A 21385-nucleotide genomic window follows, 5' to 3' on the forward strand; every position below is an offset into this window, starting at 1 on the left:
AACGCAAAGCAGACTGGGGATGGGTGGTCACAGAGAGGCCCAAGGACTGGGCCAGAGCCCATGAGTCCTTAAAGTATTGCTGGGCCAGGTCGGCCTGTTCCCCGAAGAGACGGGCGCCATCAAAGGGCATGCCATCAGAGAAGACTGGACCTCCCCAGTAAAGCCAGGAGTCCGCAGCCAGGCGTGACGTTGAACAGCCACAGTTGACAGCATTGCTCTGCCCAGCGAGTCAGTGGTGTTAAGCCCACAATGAATGGTGAACTTGACCACATCTCCCCCGTCCGATACCGCTTGTAGAGAAAGGCTCGGGTTTCCTCCGGAACCTGTGGCAACACCTGCACAAACATTTCCCACAAAGAGTGGGTGTAACGGCCCAAGAGGCATGCAGCGTTTACGGACCATAAGGCAAGGCTGGCGTAAGAAAAAATCTTCTTGCCCCAACTATCCAGCCTCTTCGATTCCCTGCCCGGGGGTGCACAAGGAACACCCCTTGTGAGGTAGAGGCTTGGACCAGCAAGCTCTCAGGGGTAGGGTGATTGGGGAGGAATGTTGGGTCGCCCAGTGCAGGGCGATGGCGGCAGACGATGATCCTATACACAGGAGTCCCTGTGCTGGGCTTGGACCAAGTCCTCAGTAGAACATCAGTTAAGGACTCGTTGAAAGGCAAGAGAGGTTCCAAGGAGGAGAACCCTGGCTGCAGAACCTCCATCAAGATTTTTGTCTTGATGTCCACTGCCACTCAAAGGAGCTAAAGTTCCAGGACCTCTCCTGTCCTCCTCACCACTATAGCATATGAAGCTCCCTTCTTCATAGACATGGTTGGGGAAGAGTGCAGGCCGGAATCCGGGAAGGTAGCCAGGCCACTGGACCTGCCCAGTTCCTCATACCAGTCCATGTCGTGCTCAGGCTGGTCTGTAAATGGTCCAGTGACCCGTCCCAATCCTTCTCCATTCCTAGCCCCCCAAAATAAGGCTGAGGAACCGACCGAGGACCAGAGGATGCCATCTGCATCGGTGGCACAAGGCACCGATCTGGGTCGTCTGGGATAAGGATGGGGCTGGGGACGCCTGTGATATTGGGAGTCTCTGTGAGGGGGCCGGCAACGGGAAAAGTTGCAGGGTTATGACCGGAGCTGGTTCAGATCCATCACTGGATCCATTGAGGGCCATCAGCGCTTGAGGTGCCAGCATGGAACCCAATGGAGCCCTTCCTGAGCCTCTGGGGCCTGAAGGCATCAAGAGGGTTAGGTCGCACAAATATGAGGCACAAGGCATCACAGAATTCCTTAACTTGGGTCGGGGTTGCTCCCGCTCCTGGAAATGGAGGGAGGCACAGAGCAGACTCAGGCACAGGTTCTGCAGAACGAGGCCTAGAGCGTTGCAGCTCTTTTGTCGCGTTGGCAAACGGATGGAGAGAAGAGTAAGCATGCTACAACTTGGGTTTCTTTTGCCTCTTACCGGACTGACTCTACGACAGAGCGGAGGAACGAGGCCGTATGAATCCCAGAGCGGCGCCCAGACAGTCCTTCCGACCGCTGGGGTGAGTGACATGGAGATATGCCGGGCCACAAGCAGCTTCAGGGACCACTCCCTTTAAGCCAATGGAGCCGTGGCCCGGCCGTCGGAGCCAGATGCACAGAAAGTAAAGAACAGACGTCAGCATGCTGAGGAGGAGCCTATGTAGGTGACGTGGATGTCACTTTTGGCGCAGACAATGCAGACATCTCGTGGATCAGACAGACACCACCTACTGGCGCACAAGGACATTGCTTGAGCAAAAGTTTCCTGATCCAGCCGGACGCCTAGTATATTCTAAGGTAAGGAATCGGTGGCTAGATGTCTATCAGAGGACTACTGTAAAGAGTAGCACCAAGCAAGCAAGCATTACACTCCATCACTCCCCTCAGGATACTGTAAAAAGTGTGGCACCAGTCATTCGGTCTTCCTATAACGAGTTGAAAGAGGGTAGTCTATGGACGACAGAAAGGGCTCTTTGTACTTCTGTCGCCCAATATCCACACAAAAACTGGAATTGGCCTAGGGTTCTAGCATTCAAAATGGTCTCTATGGTCTGTGAAAAAGATGAGCGGGGGGAAATGAAACGGGGAGGTAAGGCACTGAGTGAGTGAATTTGAATTCATAGAAATTTGTATAGCGCAAATATACCACGCGGTTTAATTACGCTTGTAGGATACTTAACCCAAGGATGGGGTGACAGTTACTGGGGTGGGAAGGCATGAGAAAATAAGAAAGTCTTAAGGGCCCTGTGGAATTCGAGATAAGAAGAAATAGATCTAATATGGAAGGGAAGAGAGTTCCAGAAGGTGGGTGCAAGGACGCTAAATTTCAGGCCCCCAGATTTCTTTTTCTTGAACCGGGGGACAGAAAGAAAAAATTTAGTGGAAGAGCGAAGTTCTCTATTGGGGCAGTAAGTACTAATGGCGGAGGAGATGAAATCCGGGGCAGTTCCCGCCAAGGCCTGGAATGTGGTATAGCCCAATTTAAAGAGAGCCCGTTCCTTGATAGGCAGCCAATGTAGGGATTGAGAAAGGGGGGTGGTGTGATAGAATCTGGGCAGGCCATAAGTCAGACAGGCGGCCTGATTTTGGACTAGCTGAAGGCGACGAAAGGCATATGCAGGAGCGCCGTTGTATACAATGTTCCCGTAGTCCAGCCGGGACAGGACCATCGCCATCAAAATTAATTTAAGGGCAGGGACAGAAAAAAACTGAGATTTTCCGTATAGTGCGGAGAGCAAAGAAACAAGAAGAAACGACAGAACTAATCTGAGAATGAGGAGTAAGATGTTTAAGTGAAAACCCTAAGGTTTTTACAGAAGGAGAGGGTGTGGGGGAAGTGCCAAGGGAGGGAGGCCAAAAGTTGGGGGACCAGGGACTGGGAGTGCTACCAGTGACAACAAGTTCAGTCTTGTCCGGGTTTAATTTCAAATGGTTGCCAATTATCCAATCACTGATGAACAGCATAACAGACTGAAAATTAAGTATACTGGTTGGGGAGTGTGACAAATTGAAAATTAGTTGGAGGTCATCGGCATAGTTATACACGGTGACCTCCATTTGCTGAAGTGCAAAAATAAGTGGAAAAATGTAAAGATTGAATAATAGAGGAGAGAGAGAAGAACCCTGGGGAACACCACACCGGACCAAGTGAGGAGGGGCAGTGAATTCAGCAAGATGGACGGCCTGAGAGCGATCACTTAGAAAAGAACTGATGAAGGCCAGAGCTGGGCCCTCGATACCCGCCGCCTTGACACGGGTGAGAAGAATGGAATGGTAAACCGTGTCAAAGGCGGCGGAAAGGTCTAGGAGGACGAGGGCCTGGGGGGTGTTGGTGTCTAGCCCCTCTCTGAGCTCGTCCATCACCGAAATAACTACCTTCTCAGTGGAATGCCGGGGGCGAAAGCCGGCCTGCCGGGAAGCAAATCCCCCACTCTCCTCCATAAAGGCACCTAGGACTGAGTGTACTGGTACTTACAAATTTGGACTGAAGCCCTTGAAAGGGGAAGCATACCAATGGAGATGACTTGCTCCATCAGTCAACGTCCACAGAAAATAAACGGACTGTGGAAATAGCGGGCAGCCAGGCTGTTTTAATGGTACCCTCACCTACAGCACTTCAAGAGGTCTAATCAATTCACCCAAAGACAGCCTTCAGCATAAGAGTCGGCACATGGATACTGGGCACAGGGTTTATTTTAGAAAGGATCTTTGCACACAGTGCCTCTGACCCAGGAACTCATTACAAAGAGCTCTTGTAGCATATTATTTAACATGCTGCATCTGGCACTGCTAGATACCAGGCACTTTGAGCCAACACAGAAGTGAGGCGAGGCATTTTACTTCTATTCCAGGACAATGCTGCTGCATACCAATTCCACTCAAGTGTGGGGGCAAAAAATAATATTCAGATTGAACCAAAGGCTACCCAGAGGGAAAGCGTCTGGTAGCTGGATCGGGCTCTAGCAGGTAGCAAAATGGAACAGCATGAACGTATGAAGACGCCCTTAACAGGAGTCGCAGTACTCATAGTTAATGAAAAGTGCAATCTAAGTACAAGCAGCGCACACTGCTTAATGGTCACTGCCCAAAATGTGTCTGTATTACCAAACTCAGTGGCACTAACTTCATCGATCTCAGGAAGAAGGAAAGTTGAGGGAGTCCTACATGGATTATGAACAGTAACGCGCAGGTTAGACACGAATATCTGCTGTGGGTGATTAATTTCTTTTTAAAAAGGCAACAACCCCAACAACTTCAAACCAGTCTTGTCTTGCACTAGGGTAAACACTCATTTAGGTTTCTTAAACTTTGCGTCAGATCAATGAGAATGTGGATAGAAGACAAGCAGTTTCACCCAGGGCGATTCATGGCAAACTCCAGAATGACCGAAAAAAAAGACATGGAGTCATGCACACCAAACAGTGTATGTCACCACACCGCTTGGCTACATTTATCGTATCTGAATGGGACGGACCATACGTCTTAAAATTCATTTTCATAAAGACACAACTTCCATCATCTTTCTACGGGATGGAGACAATGAGTGTTTTGATGAATTTCCCGGTAGCACGAGGTTAACTGAAACGTGGACGATCACTGCCTCTCTTGTTATCCTGGTAACATTGTGCTGTGAACAAAGCCTGTTGGGATATGCAGGCCAAAGAAACAATCCTGACAGGCTCTGGAGAAGGTTGGATCGCGCCGGCAGCATAGATCTGAGCGAGCAGAATGCATGTGTCCATAGGTTTGCAACACACAAGCACACTACTAAACACTTGTGCTCTATCGTCAAGTATCTGTTTTAATTTGAACCTGTATTTTCTGACTCCACAATATCGACTACCAAGATATCGCCATTAGCAGATGTGAACTCAACAATAGTAAATCTATACTGGTCTATGTAAGCTTCCCTTGACGATATGTTAGTTGTGGAGCCACCATAACTAGATGTTACTGACATCAATAATTTGACATACAATTGCTCTGTGATCTCGAGTGTTCATTTCTAGGTACACCCCGACTTTACATAGCAAGAACAGACAGACAGGGTGGTATGAGCCCGGCCACTGGCACACTGCCCACTAGTAAGGCGCGGGGAATGGACATTCTCTACTCCTTACACTCTGCGCCTGCACCAAACCTCCAACTAGTGGCAACGCATTACAACACAGATTACCACACAAAAGCAAGCAACACACCCATTAGCTGAGTCACGGCCTTCACCCATGGCCTAAGGTTCACCTACCCCGAGGAGGAGCTCTGGCATGCAAACATGCAGCTCACGCAAAAAGAATTTGCTCGGCAGTGTGTAAAGTTCAGGAAGAAACAAGCTAATAGAAAGTACCAGAATGAAGACTGCCGGCGACGAAACCGGTCGATCCCGTTGTAAAAGTGTTGCAGGCAAGAAAACCTAAGCGCCCCCTGTTGAGAACCAAATAACTTTTGAGGCACCTCTCCAAAGCCCCACTCTTACAGTGGTAGATTATGTAGAACAGGTCCTCAGAACAAATTAACTTTGGTTAGTAAATTTAGTTAGCAACCATGATGTACAGTAGGTATATTTAATACCAGTAGGGCCAGATTCAATCATCTCTACCCCTGGGCAGAATGTTTTCAGCATTTGTAAACATACACTTCTGACATTAGTATCGCTTCTTAGCATGATTGGTTCTAGAATGAGTTTTTCTACCCATGGTTCTAGGTTTGCTATCAGACTGGAGTCTACATTCTCAATCTAAAGGTTTCTGAACGGAGCAAAGGTTTCTCCCTAAGACCATGCATCCAATCTGTGATGTGAAGTTTAAGCACTGGGTTTACTTGCAGGGTGACAGTAAGTGGTCGTCTTTGATAATCGAGTGGAAGAGTATTCTTCATTTGACTGACAGCATTATTTCAAAGTGGGAGAAGTGTAGCCAGAAGAATCTACCTGCTTATGGATGTGGCAGGTTGGAGAGATGCCATTCACAAGGAAGTTGAAGTTAATGTGAGTACTATTGACGATTATGCAGCATGTGTAAGCTATGTTGAACATGGTGTATCTTGTGTCTCACATACTCGGTCATGTTTGTGATATGGCTGTCTCCTTATTAGTTAGTACTACTTGGAGGGACTGAAGGTGTGTGGCCAGGTTCATCTGTACTATGTTGCATCTATGACAAATATCCAGTCTATAATTATGTATTGTACTGAGTAAATATAGGCTTTAATCTGTTTGGTTGCGTTTCTGCATGGCATACCTGAGTGGCAGGTGTTTTTGAATGGACTGAGGCGTACCCATGCTGTTAGATGAGCCAGAGAACAACCCTAAACAAATTGATCCTGAAGGGCTGTATGGCCCTTGACCATGCCCACCACATCCCCTGGCTTGATTATATAAAGGGTTGTTTCTTGAGCTTGGGAAGAGCTGACCTATTTTCCAACCCAGAATAAGCAAACAGGAAAGACTTTGGGTGGGCAAGGGTGTCATTTCTTAGACAGACGATAAGGAGTTGAGAAAGCCTAGCGTACGCAGATTTGACATCCTGAAAACCGTGCAATCCAGCAAACCATGTCTTTTGTGGCCTCTAAGGGTCCACAAGGGTTTTTTTATTGACTTTGTCCTTTTTTACCTCCTGTTGGCGCAGCCGCAAAGGTGTAGTAGAAGTTCAGAGCCTATAGTCCTGTGGCGGTAAATCTCCACAGGACATGCTCGATTTTACAATGTTTAGTAACAAAACCTCCCCTCAGCCCCCGCCCATTGTGTCGCATCCGATTCCAGTCTATCGTGGGTCCTCGAGTCAACGTCCATGCTAAGGCTATTCTTCTTTTAGCCAGGATCAGAGTCAAGTCTACAAACCTAGTGCCCACTTTACGCTTATGTGGTCTAAGGAAGCATCCTAACAGACAGGTTCTGATCAGGTTTGTAATTGTACACCCTACTGCTGTCCCAGTCAGCGCCAGGACTTCTTCCCAAAATCTATTTGCTATAGTACAGTTCCAAGTCATGTGGATAAAATCGGCATCTGTGTATCCACCCAAAATAATAAGCCGATTTCTTACAATGTCATAATAGAGCAAGAAATTAATGTGTAGAGATGGGGCACAACGTCTCTCCAAGTCACTCAAGGGCAGACTAACGAGTTTAAGATAACCAGTCTTTTGCACTGAATTTGGTAAAGCAAATCTAGAGGATTCACCCTGGTTTGGCACACCACATGTGCAGAATGAGTGCGGCCTGCACTGGTGTAGCATTAACCTTCCTAAAGCACCAAACACATATAGCACACTAGCAGCAACATGGTCCATCATGGATTGAAAAGGCACAGCAGATCCAGTCACTGGCGTTCCTGCCAAATGACCAAGCTCTATTTTCTTCCCCACTTCCAAACTTTATATTTCATTCCTTTCCTTTCCTTGAATGCCACAATCTACGATTGACTTCCCTCAGCCAGAAGCCTGGTTATTAAACTACTAAACCCAATTAAGTAAATATAGTCAACAAGCAATCAAAATAATTACAACAGAGTTAAAATCATTTCAATTGCATTACACAGAATACATGAACATGATCTCTATACCAATTACAAAAAAATGTGACTAAATATAAATTTTAAAATCCTGCATTAGACATATCCCACCCTTCTGCTATTAGTATAGTTTTAACATGTTTTTTCTTCCAATTTTACTAAAGGCAATTGTCAAAAATGTGAAACCAGTCTCCTAGTAAGTTGGGGATCTGATTCCATGCACTAACTGCATCTCTACATTTCCGTATATTTAATTGCAAATGCTTCAGTCTTAACAATCTTTCGGTTCCCATGCATTTGCGTATACTCATTATATGCAACAAAGACTCTATAGCCTGGGATAATAGTCATCAAATGTGTTTTGAGTCTCGTTTTAGTGTGCCTTTTCAAAAATTCATGTAGGGAGTCAAAAAGTATCCGAGTCTGGGTTTTAATCAATTTTGATTTAAGGAGAAGGAAAGCTTGAGAAACAGTTGCTTAACATTGCTAAATGGGTTGTGTGGGGGTATAGGCACAATATTTTTCCCAAATCTCTTCAAACTACAATGGTTCTAAAGCTTTGCTCAGGAATATATTCCATGGATTCCACAACATGAAAAGACCTTTCTGAAAAATTCCCTTCAACATTGATATGAAGGGGTTGCCCTCATTTTAGCACAATATGCCACAAACGCATCCTGCAAGATGAAGTTGTACAAGTGTCTCCACAAATTAAACTCTAGATGCACCTGATCTTTCAGAGTGCAATTTGCAATCTATGCATCCTGTAAGATCTACCCAACCGACAATTTTTCATAGGAAACTATTTTAAAAGTCTGTTTCATACTCCTTTACATGAGCCTGTGTCTTTTAAACTTTCCCAATAATTCTCAAATCTCTTGACTACTTTTAGTTTGACACAAAATGTGTGAGCCAATTAAGACTCCTGTTAATTTTAACATTTGTTCAGCATCTTACTTGGTTGATTGGTCTGAACGTGGTTTCATTTATTATCAACGAATTATTTTGCATTTCCTTCACACCAAAGGTCAACTAAAGTTAGCAAAGATTTGGAAAGGTCCTTTTAAAACATGTAATTCCTGAAACCAGCCCTTGAGCACATAAGTGCAGATGTAGCAACCATCGACCTGGCGGACTTGGATGATTTGTTTTTTTTGCCTTTGAATACTCCATTATACGTTGTGGTGACATTGCAGCTTTCACTTTAAAACAAAAATATTTCAATCTTACCTTTTGGTATAGCTCTGATCTGAATTATTGAGGCACAAGTGGAGAAGTGTGGCTCAGGGGTTAGAGGCGGCAGACCTGGAGCTTGAGTTTCGGCCCTGGACCAGGGTTCAATTCCCCGCCTCGGCGGGTCTTAGGCTCAATAATCCCACGGACTCGATAATTCTCGCTCCGGTGCCTTCTCGACTCACGGATTCACACTCTGCGACTCTGGGCAATAGCTTGCTTAATCTCCACATTGGCCCTTCGCGGCGGGATGCCTGGCTTTCACCTTGTGGATACCCTTCCAGGGCTATCTCACAGGGGAATACCAGGACGGGTTCCCTAAGCAAGCGCGGAGATGCCCCAGGGTAAGTCCTGCGCTATATAAGTTTCATACATTTACATTTACAAGAAGTCTAGAGGTTTTGAAGGACTTTGGATCATTTGTTCCAAAGTTAAGTCTTCTCATTCTTAAAACACATCAAAACCTATGCAGACCTTCTAGCCTTGAAACATAGGTCCAATAGTCCTCTTTACAACTTGAGGAAAGATTTTATTTTACGCCCTCCACTCATTTTTGTGTCGGTTAAAAGACATGTCAACATTCGTAAATTCAGTAGCTGATAAAATCTCAGACTCATTACAATCTTCTGGAGTGTCGATAAAATATACAGATTCAAAACCTAAACTATCTATAGCATAGCTTCTAAGCAACCCACTGTTTATGCTGACAATACTCTGAATTCAGTGGACCATCATCAATTTGTTACTTTTCCAGCCTTCCTTCACTCCTCGATAGCCCAGCTAGCATAACCTACTTTTCATCCTGGCACAAAGCTTTCCTATCTGGTAAAATGTATGGACACAGTTTTTCTATTCAGGTCTCCAATCAAGTTTATCGACAAGCCTTAGGACTCTAGATGTACACAGCATCGAGCTTACCAGGCTACAAATGATGGGCATGTCCAATATGTCTTGCTCAAGGCTTTTGGTAGCTCCAGATTCCTCAGCGGATTCTGAAACAAACATCTACAAGGTTTTATGTAATTGATGTGCACCGAGGCAATGTCCTGCTTGGCTCTCTGCAATTCTGGACCATCAACATCATCAGATGGTTGGTACAGGTGGCTGCACATGTGTGCATGTCCCCACGACTCTGTGCAACTAAAGAGTAAAGTTAGCATGATCATTGTGCACTGAGGCTTAACAAAATAAAAAAATAACCAAGGATCGGCCATTGAGACCCCAGGCAGCGGTACACTATCTCCCAATCCATGTACATGTTTTCAATCTCAATAGTTCAGAATACAATTTTATACTCCCCTGTTTCATAATACATAAATGCGGAGTATGGAAGTCAGCAAAGCACTTGGATGTTCCACTGGCACTTTTAGATCATGTAAAAGCACATAAAATAGGAATTGCATTAAGGCTACAGTCTTATGGGGCAACATTTAGTTAGAGGGGAGCCTGAATAGCCCCATCCTTCTAACTATTTGAGAATGGATGATTCTGGAGCACGTGGAAGAGGGTGGTCAAGTAGTAGGAGGCCACTAACCCTACCACTCGCTTTTAAAATCTCGTAAATCAACTGCTAGGCAATGAAAAGGGACAAGTTGGTAATGCTCAGTTAAAATAATGGGGATGAGAATTGTGTGTACATATCTCATCGCAGTACTGAACATAGAATTGAAGGCTGTAAACTGACAAAGGGAGAGATCCGGTAAGAAATGTCGAAATTATGTACACATCCATCAGCCTAAATTTGCGACTTCGAAAGTTTAAAGGGTACAGCTTCAGTCAGCAAGAGAAATTGGGCATGGATGAATGAAAACATGTTCTTGCTGAAAGTTATTAGGATTGCATTACTGGTATTAGGTGCTTTAAATTGAGTGACAATCAGATCCCCCTGAAACTTTATTTATTTATTTATTTTCTTGTATAGTGCAAGAATCGACCCCTTCCGAGGTATCTCCGCGCTTTGCTCGCAGGATGGAATAGCAGGTGTTACCAGATGTTGTGGTTGTCGACTAATGGTAGATTGTTTATTCTTCCTGGAATAGGACGGTTTTTAGTTTCTTCCTGAAGGAGGAATGATTGGAGGTTTGTCTTATGCCGATGGGTAGGTTATTCCAAAGTTTAGGCCCTACCAGAGAAAAGGCTCTGCCACCTTGTCTGGTTTTTTTTACCAGTGGAGTTTTTATTAGCAGTTGGTTGCTTGACCGTAAGGCTCTGTCAGGTTTATAGAGGGGTAGCTTTTGGGTCAGATAGTTGGGGCCTTTCCCGAACAGGCATTTGTGGACAATGCAACAGATCTTTAACTTGATGCGTTGTCGTATTGGCAACCAATGCAGTTCTCGCAGCAGGGGCTTGGAGGGGGTTCTGGGGGGGCATTCAAAACCAGTCTTGCTGCTGTGTTTTGGACTACCTGGAGGCGATTTATGGCTCTCTCATTTGCTTGTATCAGGAGTCCGTTGCAGTAATCAATTTTACTTATCACCATAGTCTGCACTAGGGTCTTTCTATGGTTGTCTGATAAGTAAGGGAAGACTCGTCTTAATAGACCAATTGTGTGAAAACATGCCCCGGCGACTGCGTTCACATGTTCCTTCAAGGTTAGATTTTGATCTAACTTCACCCCCAGATTTTTTACAGTTAGTTTTGGGGTGGGTACTGGTCCCAGGTCTAAGGGCCACCAGTCGGGGGACCATAGTATGGGCGCTTTTCCAAAAAGCATTAGCTCCGTTTTTCCAACGTTGCATTGGAGGCGGTTGGCAGCCATCCAGTTGGAGATGGCCCTCATACCTTCCGCGAAGTTATCCCTGACATTGGAGTTGAGAGAATGGAAAGGGTAAAGAAGTTGGGTGTCGTCAGCGTAGGACACCGGGGTGAATCCATATTTTCTCACAATCTCAGCAAGGGGGGCCACGTACACATTGAACAATGTGGGGCTTAGGCATGAGCCCTATGGCACCCCCTTCGTGAGCATCCTTGAAGAGGAGCGGTATGGTCCCAGGCTGACGGATTGTGAGCGCCCGGACAGAAAACTCTCCAGCCAGGAGAGGGCTTGTCCTCCTATGCCTACTCCCTGTAAACGGCTCATGAGGATCTTGTGGGACACAGTATCAAATGCGGCCGACAGGTCTAACAGCACCAGAATCATTGAGCCTCCTCTATCCTGTGACATCTTGATGTTATCGGTCACGGAGAGGAGAGCTGATTCGGTGCTGTAGTGCTGTACCTATAACAGCACTCAAAACATGAACAACCTCCCCGAAAGACAGACATGTGATCCAATGTCCAGTCCCAGGCTGCATCCTTACCTAAATATTTCTTAGTCTTAATTGAGGCCATATTCCATCCTAATCAGGAAACAAGTTTCTTCAAAACTATGCCACAAGACTCTTTACCAATTGCGACATTAAAACTTCCAACAGATTTGAAGCACCTTTACTAGAAGAACCGTTCAAGGACAGTGTGCTGGTCCACAAAGCAAGGTGTAAAAAGGCATCAAAAAAACATGGTTTAGAGCGCCCCATTATCAAAACTGCAGATTAAACTCCTGCACCATCACCGTGGCCAATCTGCTACCTCTTTAGGAGTTGGAGATTTGCAGGATCAGAACCACAATCTAAAATGCTTTGCTTCACTTCCTCTGAAACATTTCTTTCCTCTTCCATTCAGGACGCAATTTAAAACCAACGTAGCTCTGAGCGAATGCATTTTCATAACCTTATCCCCTCTCAACTACATTTTGATCAATCCATAAGGCTAGGAAACTGGAAACCTTTGCAATACACTAACCATACAGTGGTTCCCCCAAATATATCAACCTGTGGGAGTGCCCTTGCCTCTGACCACTTCAGAGGCAAGGTATCAGTAGGACAGTCGAATACATGCAACATCCGAAGCAGCAGTCATGAACATATGTAGAGAGTGACACCTGAGCTTTTGAAGAAATAGAAAAGGGCAAGAGTGGAATGAGGGGCTCTGGAAAACTATACTATAAACAAAAGAACAACTGAGACACGAGTGGTAGTAGTGGGCAAAGAATCAGTGGCTGGAGAATCCATTATGTAGAATACTCGTGGGTGGGGGCAAAGCTGAAATGTTACTGTGTGAAATGACGCTTGAGGGTTGGGAGCTAAACCATTCCACTAAGAGTAAAATAATGCCAAACTGGGAGAAATTGCTATTCCACAGTAAGCACGGAAAAATAAACAAACCCACTCCTGTCACTGTTGCATTCTTTTAGTAAGACAGTTCTAGTTTGAATTTTCTTTCCTACAAAGCGGAAGTTAACGCAGCAGCTGTACTGTAAAGATATAAGGCAGTGGGGAAGAGCAGAGCCTTGTGATGGCACGCAGAAGAAACACCGATACTAAGGTCCTCCTTACCTTGTTGATGCTGAAGCGTCCCTCAAATCTGCAACCCTCCCCATTGCTGAGTGGAATTTTCATGGAGTTGTCAATGTGGCCGACCTCATGGCGTCCCATCTCATCCTGAATATCAAGCCCAACCACTGCATGAAACAGAGAAGGGGATGGTAAAACAAAAGTAGACTAGAGACACTGCTATCCAAAAAACACTACTCTTCACAGACAGGTCTTGGGCAGTTTTGGTAAAGGATGGAAAATGTGATTGATAGTAATATCCTATAATTTTCCCTCCACCTCAATGGCCTTCATCTCAACGAGGGTGTCTAGTTCTCGCTCATGTAGGACCATGAAGAGGAGGTCTTTTGTAGACAAAAGACAACATTCCTTGCCTTGGGAAGAGGTTAGGGAGACCCAGAAAAGACCATGACATGAGAGAGTGGACAAGAGCAGTGAAATTTAGATATATCTATCATCTTCAACAGAGTCCAGGCTCAGCACTAGGCAAAAAGTAACAAGAAACCCTCAATTCTCCTTTGATGTCAACTGTGAAAAACTGGGTAATGGAGAGTGGGAATATCACACCTCCATATTGCAACAGTAATTCCACTATAACAAATACTAATTGTTTAGTTGTAAGTTTGATGAACATTGCAGACTTGATCAGAAGACGGGACCCATGTCATATCCAGTGCCAATAGCTCATCAAGGAGCGTTTGCACAAAATGGTGAATGTGGCTGGCTAATATCTATCCCATCATAATGTTTAAAGAACAGTTCAGTGGTTCAACATCCGTCGACGTCTGTACAGTGAGTTCATTAGCTAACAGAACAGCAGCAGAATTAATACAAAGTAATCCACCCGAAGGGAACAGATGAGGCTCTAAGCAACAGGCAGAATGCTAAAACAGGAAGTTTAGGATAATTATAGGGTATATCATATCTGAGGAAATTGTGAAAATCAACAAGAAAGTTTCCAGTTGGGAGTACTCACAGTCACAATGCAGGTTGGGTAAGCTGACGTTGAGAGTCACATCTATTTTACCCCCACTGTTTTTGTCTGGGTCATCTACGTAGAGCTCATTAACGCTGAAACAGAAGAGCAGAACAGGATTCTTTATGAAGGTGAGACTAGACAAAATACCAGCATATAAAACCTCAATAAAGAATTGGCACAGTAGGACTTTAATGAATCCATAATTGTTGAAGACCAGCATCTAACAAACTAATTGGGAAAAAGTGACTGAAGATCACTATTAAACGCTGTTGTAACTCCATGACATGAGGCCTGAATGTCAATACCAAGCAAACCACTCTAGATCTGGGAAGGGGGTGTTGTAGGTCAATGAAGACCAGATCAATGCCAGATTTTCAGGATATCTACGTTCAAATAATAAAAATGGGATTAATCAACTAAAGCAACAGAACCTGTAACAATACTGCTAGGTATGGATTACCATAGTTAACCATGGTTTGAGTCCTTGTTTTATGCTACTAAATAACTTCAGCTTTATAAGTTGTAATTCTGAAACGGGACGTGCACATTGTGCATTTGGTTCATAATGCGCTTTGAGAATAAGTTGATAAGTTATTTACTGGAGTTAATTTATGTCATCTCATTTTAAACCAAACCAAAGCAGTGGATTTTGTGATATCAGCACAATACCCATTGACCCAAATGTCCTTGCCCCTTTGGGACACATACAAATCCCACACCGTATAAGCAGTCTTAAAACATACACTCAAATCTATTACTCGTTGCATCATCTTGTCACCATCTTCATACACATGACACGTATACGAGTGTTCGGAAGAATTAGACTTTCTGGATAGGTTCTGCCCAACTTGTGCCAACAGGCCACCAATCACAAGGGTGAGGATCGTACATTCGGTAACCAAATCAGCACTGTGGTTGGCTGCGGTTTCCAATGAATTAATAGATTGAGCACATTTCTGACACTGCTTTCCCAGGGCTTTAGTGGTAAAAACTGTAATCCGCTCATGAGTGCACTACTGTACGCTACGAGGACGGTTGTGCCCGTTTCGAACCTCCAACATTAGAACCACTGGCTACTGGCTCATCCTCCGCTGTAGATCAGACCTTCACTTCCTCTTTATTTTTCAAAAGTCCCTTTTCCTTAATATGCTTCTCAATACAACTGTCAATCTTTTTACCCATCGTCTCAGGCAAGTCACCAAACATCTTTTCCATGACCTCCTTGACCTTTCTATCCAAAACATTCTCCCAAATCTGCTCCATTTAAAAACTATTAAAATAAGTTTTCACTCTTTCCTTAACTTATTTTAATAAATTCCATCTTCAGATGTGCCACAGCTGTCCGTACCAAACAGCTGACCGAGACAACCTGCAACGGTCAAAACGATCGCTTCATACTGCAACCATCTCACACCATAATATGGCTGCCTAAATCACAATGCAGACTGCATTGAGTCTGCCCAATCTTCAAAAATGGCCTCCACACGCACAGGGGTAAGGAAGCCCTGAACTGCCAAACTTTCTCTGGGGACGCACGAGCTGCAAAAGCTCCTGCGATTCACGCCTGAGTGATTGACTCGGTCCTGCTCGATGTGCCTACACATATGCGTCTTCACGTGCTGCATGCTCACAGTGCATTCCAACACGCGCACTGCAAAAGACGCGTAAGCACGTACAGCAATCTCCGCAACCACGTTATTTTTTGATTAAGCTTAATTTTGCCCCTTCCAAATGAAAATGGGACGTTTCCTCTACTAGATCTCCAATTTCAACGTAATCTAAGATAAAGCCTTGCTTCTTAACAAAACTAGTTCCGCAAGTATCCTAAAACCTAAAGCCTACTAAAACTGGCTGCCACTGGTTTGCTTTGCTCTGCTCTAAACTGACCCAGACTTCTCCACTGCCAAGGCCCTTAAATTATACCTTTGAGCCATCACTTATTCAGACACCGTTCAAATCTTACCAAGCCTTAGAGTATCAAGTACATATATCAATTTTCACATTAAATCATTTAATCCTTTTTTCTCATCAACCAGAACTTACATTCTCATACACCACAGAAGTAACTGAAATATGTACCTATCTGTGTATTAGCAGCAACAAAGAAGATGGCTTTTTATTTAGAGAGTTTTAAGAGGAGATTATTATTTTTTTTTTTTGAGTTATATAGTGCTGGCAAAACCCGTGGGTATAAGAGCGCATTAAAACATTTACACAGGCAAAAAAAAAAAAACAGACAGCCATAAGTAAAGAAAGATAACAGAGTCGAGCTTTACTGCATTGTAGGCTGCTAAAAAGTGCTATGATTTACTGTCCAGAGGGTTAAGGGCTGCGGGTTCAATGGTTATATGCATGTTCTAAAGAGTTCTGGGATGTTTTAAGATGTTCTATTCTAATTCTACATTCATTGTTTCTGCTGTGTATGAGGGCTATAAAGGAGTTCTGCACAATATTAGCCTCAGTGTCTTTAATAAAATCATGATTTTCTTCCACTTAAAACTTTGGGAAATTAGCATTTTCTGATGGGAAATAGGAAATCACACTCACAGGACGTCCGATTGGGAGGGAGCGTTGCAATGTGCTGGAGGAATCCTAGAAGTAAACCAGATTAAGCATAATGGGAAGAGGGTCACGCTAGTTGCCGGTGTGGGCACGAGTGAGTGGTGGGAAAGTACCTGGTACTTATAGGAATCCTCCAGCACATCACAACGCTCCATCCCGATAGGACATTCTGAAATTTATCTTCTTCACTCTGCCGGTTAACTCAGATCAAGTGTAAGTTGATTCTCTGTAGTACATGTGTCTTCACAACGCAGCATTTTGCACCAGACTTGTGACTTACTTGCTTCTCTAGGTACATCAACCTTATTCGGCTCATCCTGTCTGAATTTATTTGCTCGCTGCCCACCACACACAGGGCAGTGGTGTAGTAGGAAGTGTCCTTGGCTTACTGTAAGTCCTGGACAGACTAGAGCATATTTCTTTTACTCACTTTATCATAACAGTAGCATCACGAGCACACGAACATTATCTTTGGCCGAATTTATGGTTGTTGTCTCATGGGGTTTGACGACCCTCAGGCTCTTGCATGACAATATGGTCGTTCTCTCACGGGTATGTCTACCTTCAGGCTCTTGCATGAACATGGTTAGCGTCACAACCTTGTTTTGCTATCAACACCAGGTACAGACCTGGTTCAGTAGCAACTGAGCATTGCTCTTGCACGTCCTTAAAATAACAAGTTTAATTGCCTAGAGGGACTGCGTCCATTGTTCGCCGAAAAAACCCTAACTTTTTCTTTTCCTTTTTTTCTCTCTTCCCCCTTTTTACTCCCTTGATTTCCTGGCCCTCAGAGGCCTCCTCTCAGGCAACATTTCTTCGTCCAGATGAGGATTCCACTACGGTAGTGAGGTTCGAAACGTCATTGACACAATACGTCTCGACTCACATTGCTTTTGACATGATTTCTTTGGAGCACAAGATGTTTTTATATCAGAAGTACTGTAAATAAGGACAATTGTTGTTCAAGTCACTATAATTATAAACACTTGCCCGAAGCTTGGAAATCTGTTGATTTCCAATCCTGCTTTTACCCACTGCACTTTCCGAAACATTTTGGTTGGTTGGTTGTTTGTTCGTTTAAATAACTAGATCTCTAATTTTAATAAAAAACGTCACAGATCATTATGTTTTTCTGTTTAACATATTCTATACTTATGTGATCGGGACCCTCGTCTCTTACAACATATTGTACACCCTAGGTCCCTTCTGACATAGGGTTCCCTTGTTTCTTTATAAACGGTCTTTAGCAATCAGCACCCATCATGAGTGCGGATTAATAAGGTGTACAATTAGGGCTAAATAGTGCTGGCTGGGTGCCTCCTCTAGGTGACATCAGCTGGCCCCTACCATGAAATGCGAGACTCACTAATGTTTGGATGGTTTTCTTTCTCCCCTAAACGAACACCATTCCTCCGAGACCAAGAACATTACTTCACTTTCTTCCTATTATCCGTAACTGCAGCCCACACTTGAGCAATGATTGCGTTTTTCCAATAAGCAGTGGGCAGATGTGGGATAGAGCACTCACCAGTTGCATCACTAACACAGTGGCTCATCCACGGAGCACCCAGAGTCATGAAAGGCACAGTCACATCAATCGCTGACTTGAGTTCACAGGAAAGCAGGCCAATTGAACACCGCCTCGTCAGCCTTCCTTCTCCTCCAACTCGTCTGTTGCCTGCCCCTTTTCTCTTCTCATTGCAATATTCACAAACCACACCCTAGGCAGCTTAAATCAGCCAGGATGAGTTTTTTTGTAAATCAGACCGATTATGACTCCAAGAAACATTCCAGTGACGTTTGGCAAGTTGACACATCCGACCTAATTTTTTGAAGCTCGGCTCCAAGGCAATGTTTATCAACAGAATGTTGTGTTGTAACAGTGCAGGAAAGCATAAAAAGCAAAACGTATACCTTTTTCCAGCTCAAATTCAAAGTTGGGGAGAGTAACCTCTTTTGTAATTCACTTGATCAGAAAAGTTCAAAAATCAAATTCCAGTGGAGTTTCTGTCTTTATATTCATTATTACACTAAAAAGCCAGCGAGTTTCGTTCCTTTTAGCTGCGAAACTTCTTCAGAGCAACAGAACGTTTAGGTTCGTCACATGCTTGAAAATGATGTTACATGGAAATTTCCATCCATTTCAATTTAGTATTCAGTCACATGGTAATGACATATCATTGGTTCCAAAAGTAGCGTGATGTCGAACACCCAGACTCCCAGCCCCATCTTTCAGCAGCTACAAGAATAGCTACTACATTCAGGGTATTTAACTTGCTGAAGTAACAAAGCATCGCCTGTCGTTCATTGTAGTAATAGCATATAACATTACCATGTTTTGTGGGAAAGGGCACCCAACAGTCTTTAAGGTGAGTGGAGCAGGGGAGTTGATCCTTGCGGGAGTACCACTTGAAATCTTAATCTTCTGCCCCTGGGTCTCATACGTGCTCACTCACCAGTTAGCATTCACCTTGGAGAAAACAAAGCCTCCGTACTAGAAGCTCCTATTGGCAAGTAGGGATCCAGGAAGAATACGGTCAGTCCCAATCCTCAATGTGTGCAAAGCACCCAGTATCACCTGTACCCAACAGTATCAAGAGACTTTTATAACCAGCAGTTGATCGGTTTTTCCATACAATAAGACTATATAGGAATACAACAATATAGACAATGTAAAAATACAAGAGTATAATCAGTAGGAACAGTTTTTTTTATTCACTCCAGTTTATAAATTATTTCAGTGTGCTCAACTGAAAAAACAAGAGCCATGTTAAACGTTTAATCCACTTGATGTCGCAAACACATTATATGTTCACGGCACTACATTTAAGGTAGTAGATCGTGATGGATGGGCCTCATTGGGAATTTCTGGCAGAGTTTTTATTAAGTTCAATGTTTAAAGAAACTGTGGATGGGTATCAAAAATCTGTTGCGCTATACAGGCTTTCACTCTTCCTAATTTTAAATCCTCTTTTATTCTTCTCATTCATCCTTCTATAGTTCAATGCAATTATTGACTCTGTACATACACACAAGTCTAACCTGTAAAAACCTAAAGATTATTTACTACAAAATTACATCACACCTTGAAATCTTAGACAGGTCTTAAAGGGTCAACATCACCAACTTATCAAATGCACAGGAAATGTTTGATTACTCAAAATCGTTGCTCAATAGTGAACATCCTTAATGTTCCTTTTCTTTAGCCTTTGAATAAATTTATGAAGAGATCCCATGCATGTGATAAGTTTCTGGACCAGCAACGGGTAAGGCTGTAAGCGGGTAGTTATAGTCCAGCTCTCATTTAGTGAGAATCAGTTTGAATGAATGAATAAATAAAGCTTTGTAAAGCACAAACTTAGCCCAGGGTCGTCAAGGCACTGCGGAAAGGGATCAAGGTACAGAGATGCCTATGGGTAAGAAGGATTACAACTTTAAGATGGTGAAAAGCCAGGTCTTCAAGGTCTTACGGAACAGAAAATGGGTTTCAAGAGCAGTGATTGAAAGAGGAAGGGAGTTTCAAAGTTTAGCCGCAGCCAACAAAAAGGCCTTACCCCATCCCCCCTCCCCCTCCCCTTATCCCTATATCCCAGAGTCTCCCAGCCAATCTTGAAGGAGAGATAGTATCGAAGGCCGCCGTGAGGTCCAGCAGGATCAGTAAGGTGGTGTGACCGGCGTCAACCTGGTTTCGGATGTTGTGGAGTACAACGGTAATGTAGTCTCGGTACTGTGCTCACTTCTGAACCCATGCTGCAAGCCATCAAGCAGCTGGTGATCCTCCAAATAAGAGCTAAGATGGAGGTTTAAATGTTTCTCTAGAATTTTTGCTGAGACAGGCAACAGGGAAATGGGCAGGTAGTTCTTTAGCTCCGCAGGGTCAAGAGAGGGCTTCTTTAAGAGGGGTTTAACCACCGCAGTTTTCCACGCGAAAGGATACTGACCCGATGTAATGACAGCATTAAGGATAGAGGTCAAAGGTGGGGCAATAGCCTCCATTTCCAGTTTCAAGATTTTCAAAGGACAAGGCTCCAGCCGGGAACCAGACCCGATTCCACTTAACAGGACTCAGTGTCCTCTTGAAAAATCTGCAGCCTTCCAGAAGGTTTCTTTCTAACAACATCCCAGCCAGGTGGTTCTTGTCCACAGACCAAACTCCTCCTTATTTTACTAGTGTATAAATATCATATTCCTCCATCATATTAAAGGTTTCTGACCAGAGTCCAGTGCACCACGCCCGCTCCTGCTTGCTTCAGATGCTGAAAGTCCCCACTTCTCTTCAAGTTTGGCTCCAGCCCTGCCAGATCCATCCACCCAAACTCCAGTCACGCTAGATCCAATTCAGCCCCAGGCCTGGTTTCACCTACATGGAAACTTTGTCTTTCAGGAACTATCCTGAAACTGGAACCACCAAGTACCTTTGAGGTTTGGCTTTCTGTGCTTTTAACATTTTCCTCCTGGTGCGGTCATGTACTACTTACCAGAGGGCATCCACTCCAACTCGAGTTTATGAAGTGTGCGGCTTCAGGAAATGTTTTTTTTCCCTACCAGCCTCTAAGAATAAGTTAGCGCATTGACCTCCCCTACATTTAGTGCTATAATGCAAGGTAGCATAAGTAACTATGTTTCGATTATTATAACTTATACGAGTTGTGTGCAATTTATTCATTTCTAAACTATTACTTTGCCAATAGATGCACTAAGAAAACGAATCTAAATC

The 21385-nt window shown here is 44.0% G+C and overlaps 1 protein-coding gene across 1 annotated transcript in view; it reads right to left on the reverse strand.

Moving 5' to 3' along the window:
• The window catches only part of ERGIC1 (endoplasmic reticulum-golgi intermediate compartment 1), a 324289-nt gene that overhangs the window by 85091 nt on the left and 217813 nt on the right, over positions 1 to 21385 (reverse strand). The window contains exons 4-5 of the mRNA XM_086931580.1: positions 14104 to 14198; positions 13131 to 13255 (exon numbers count right to left, since the gene is read on the reverse strand). Coding sequence (XP_086787706.1) covers positions 13131 to 13255; positions 14104 to 14198 — 220 coding nt within the window. The remainder of the gene's footprint in view (positions 1 to 13130; positions 13256 to 14103; positions 14199 to 21385) is intronic.

The sequence above is a fragment of the Lissotriton vulgaris genome, chromosome 7, assembly GCF_964263255.1.
Source record: "Lissotriton vulgaris chromosome 7, aLisVul1.2, whole genome shotgun sequence".
Taxonomy (NCBI): Eukaryota; Metazoa; Chordata; class Amphibia; order Caudata; family Salamandridae; genus Lissotriton; species Lissotriton vulgaris.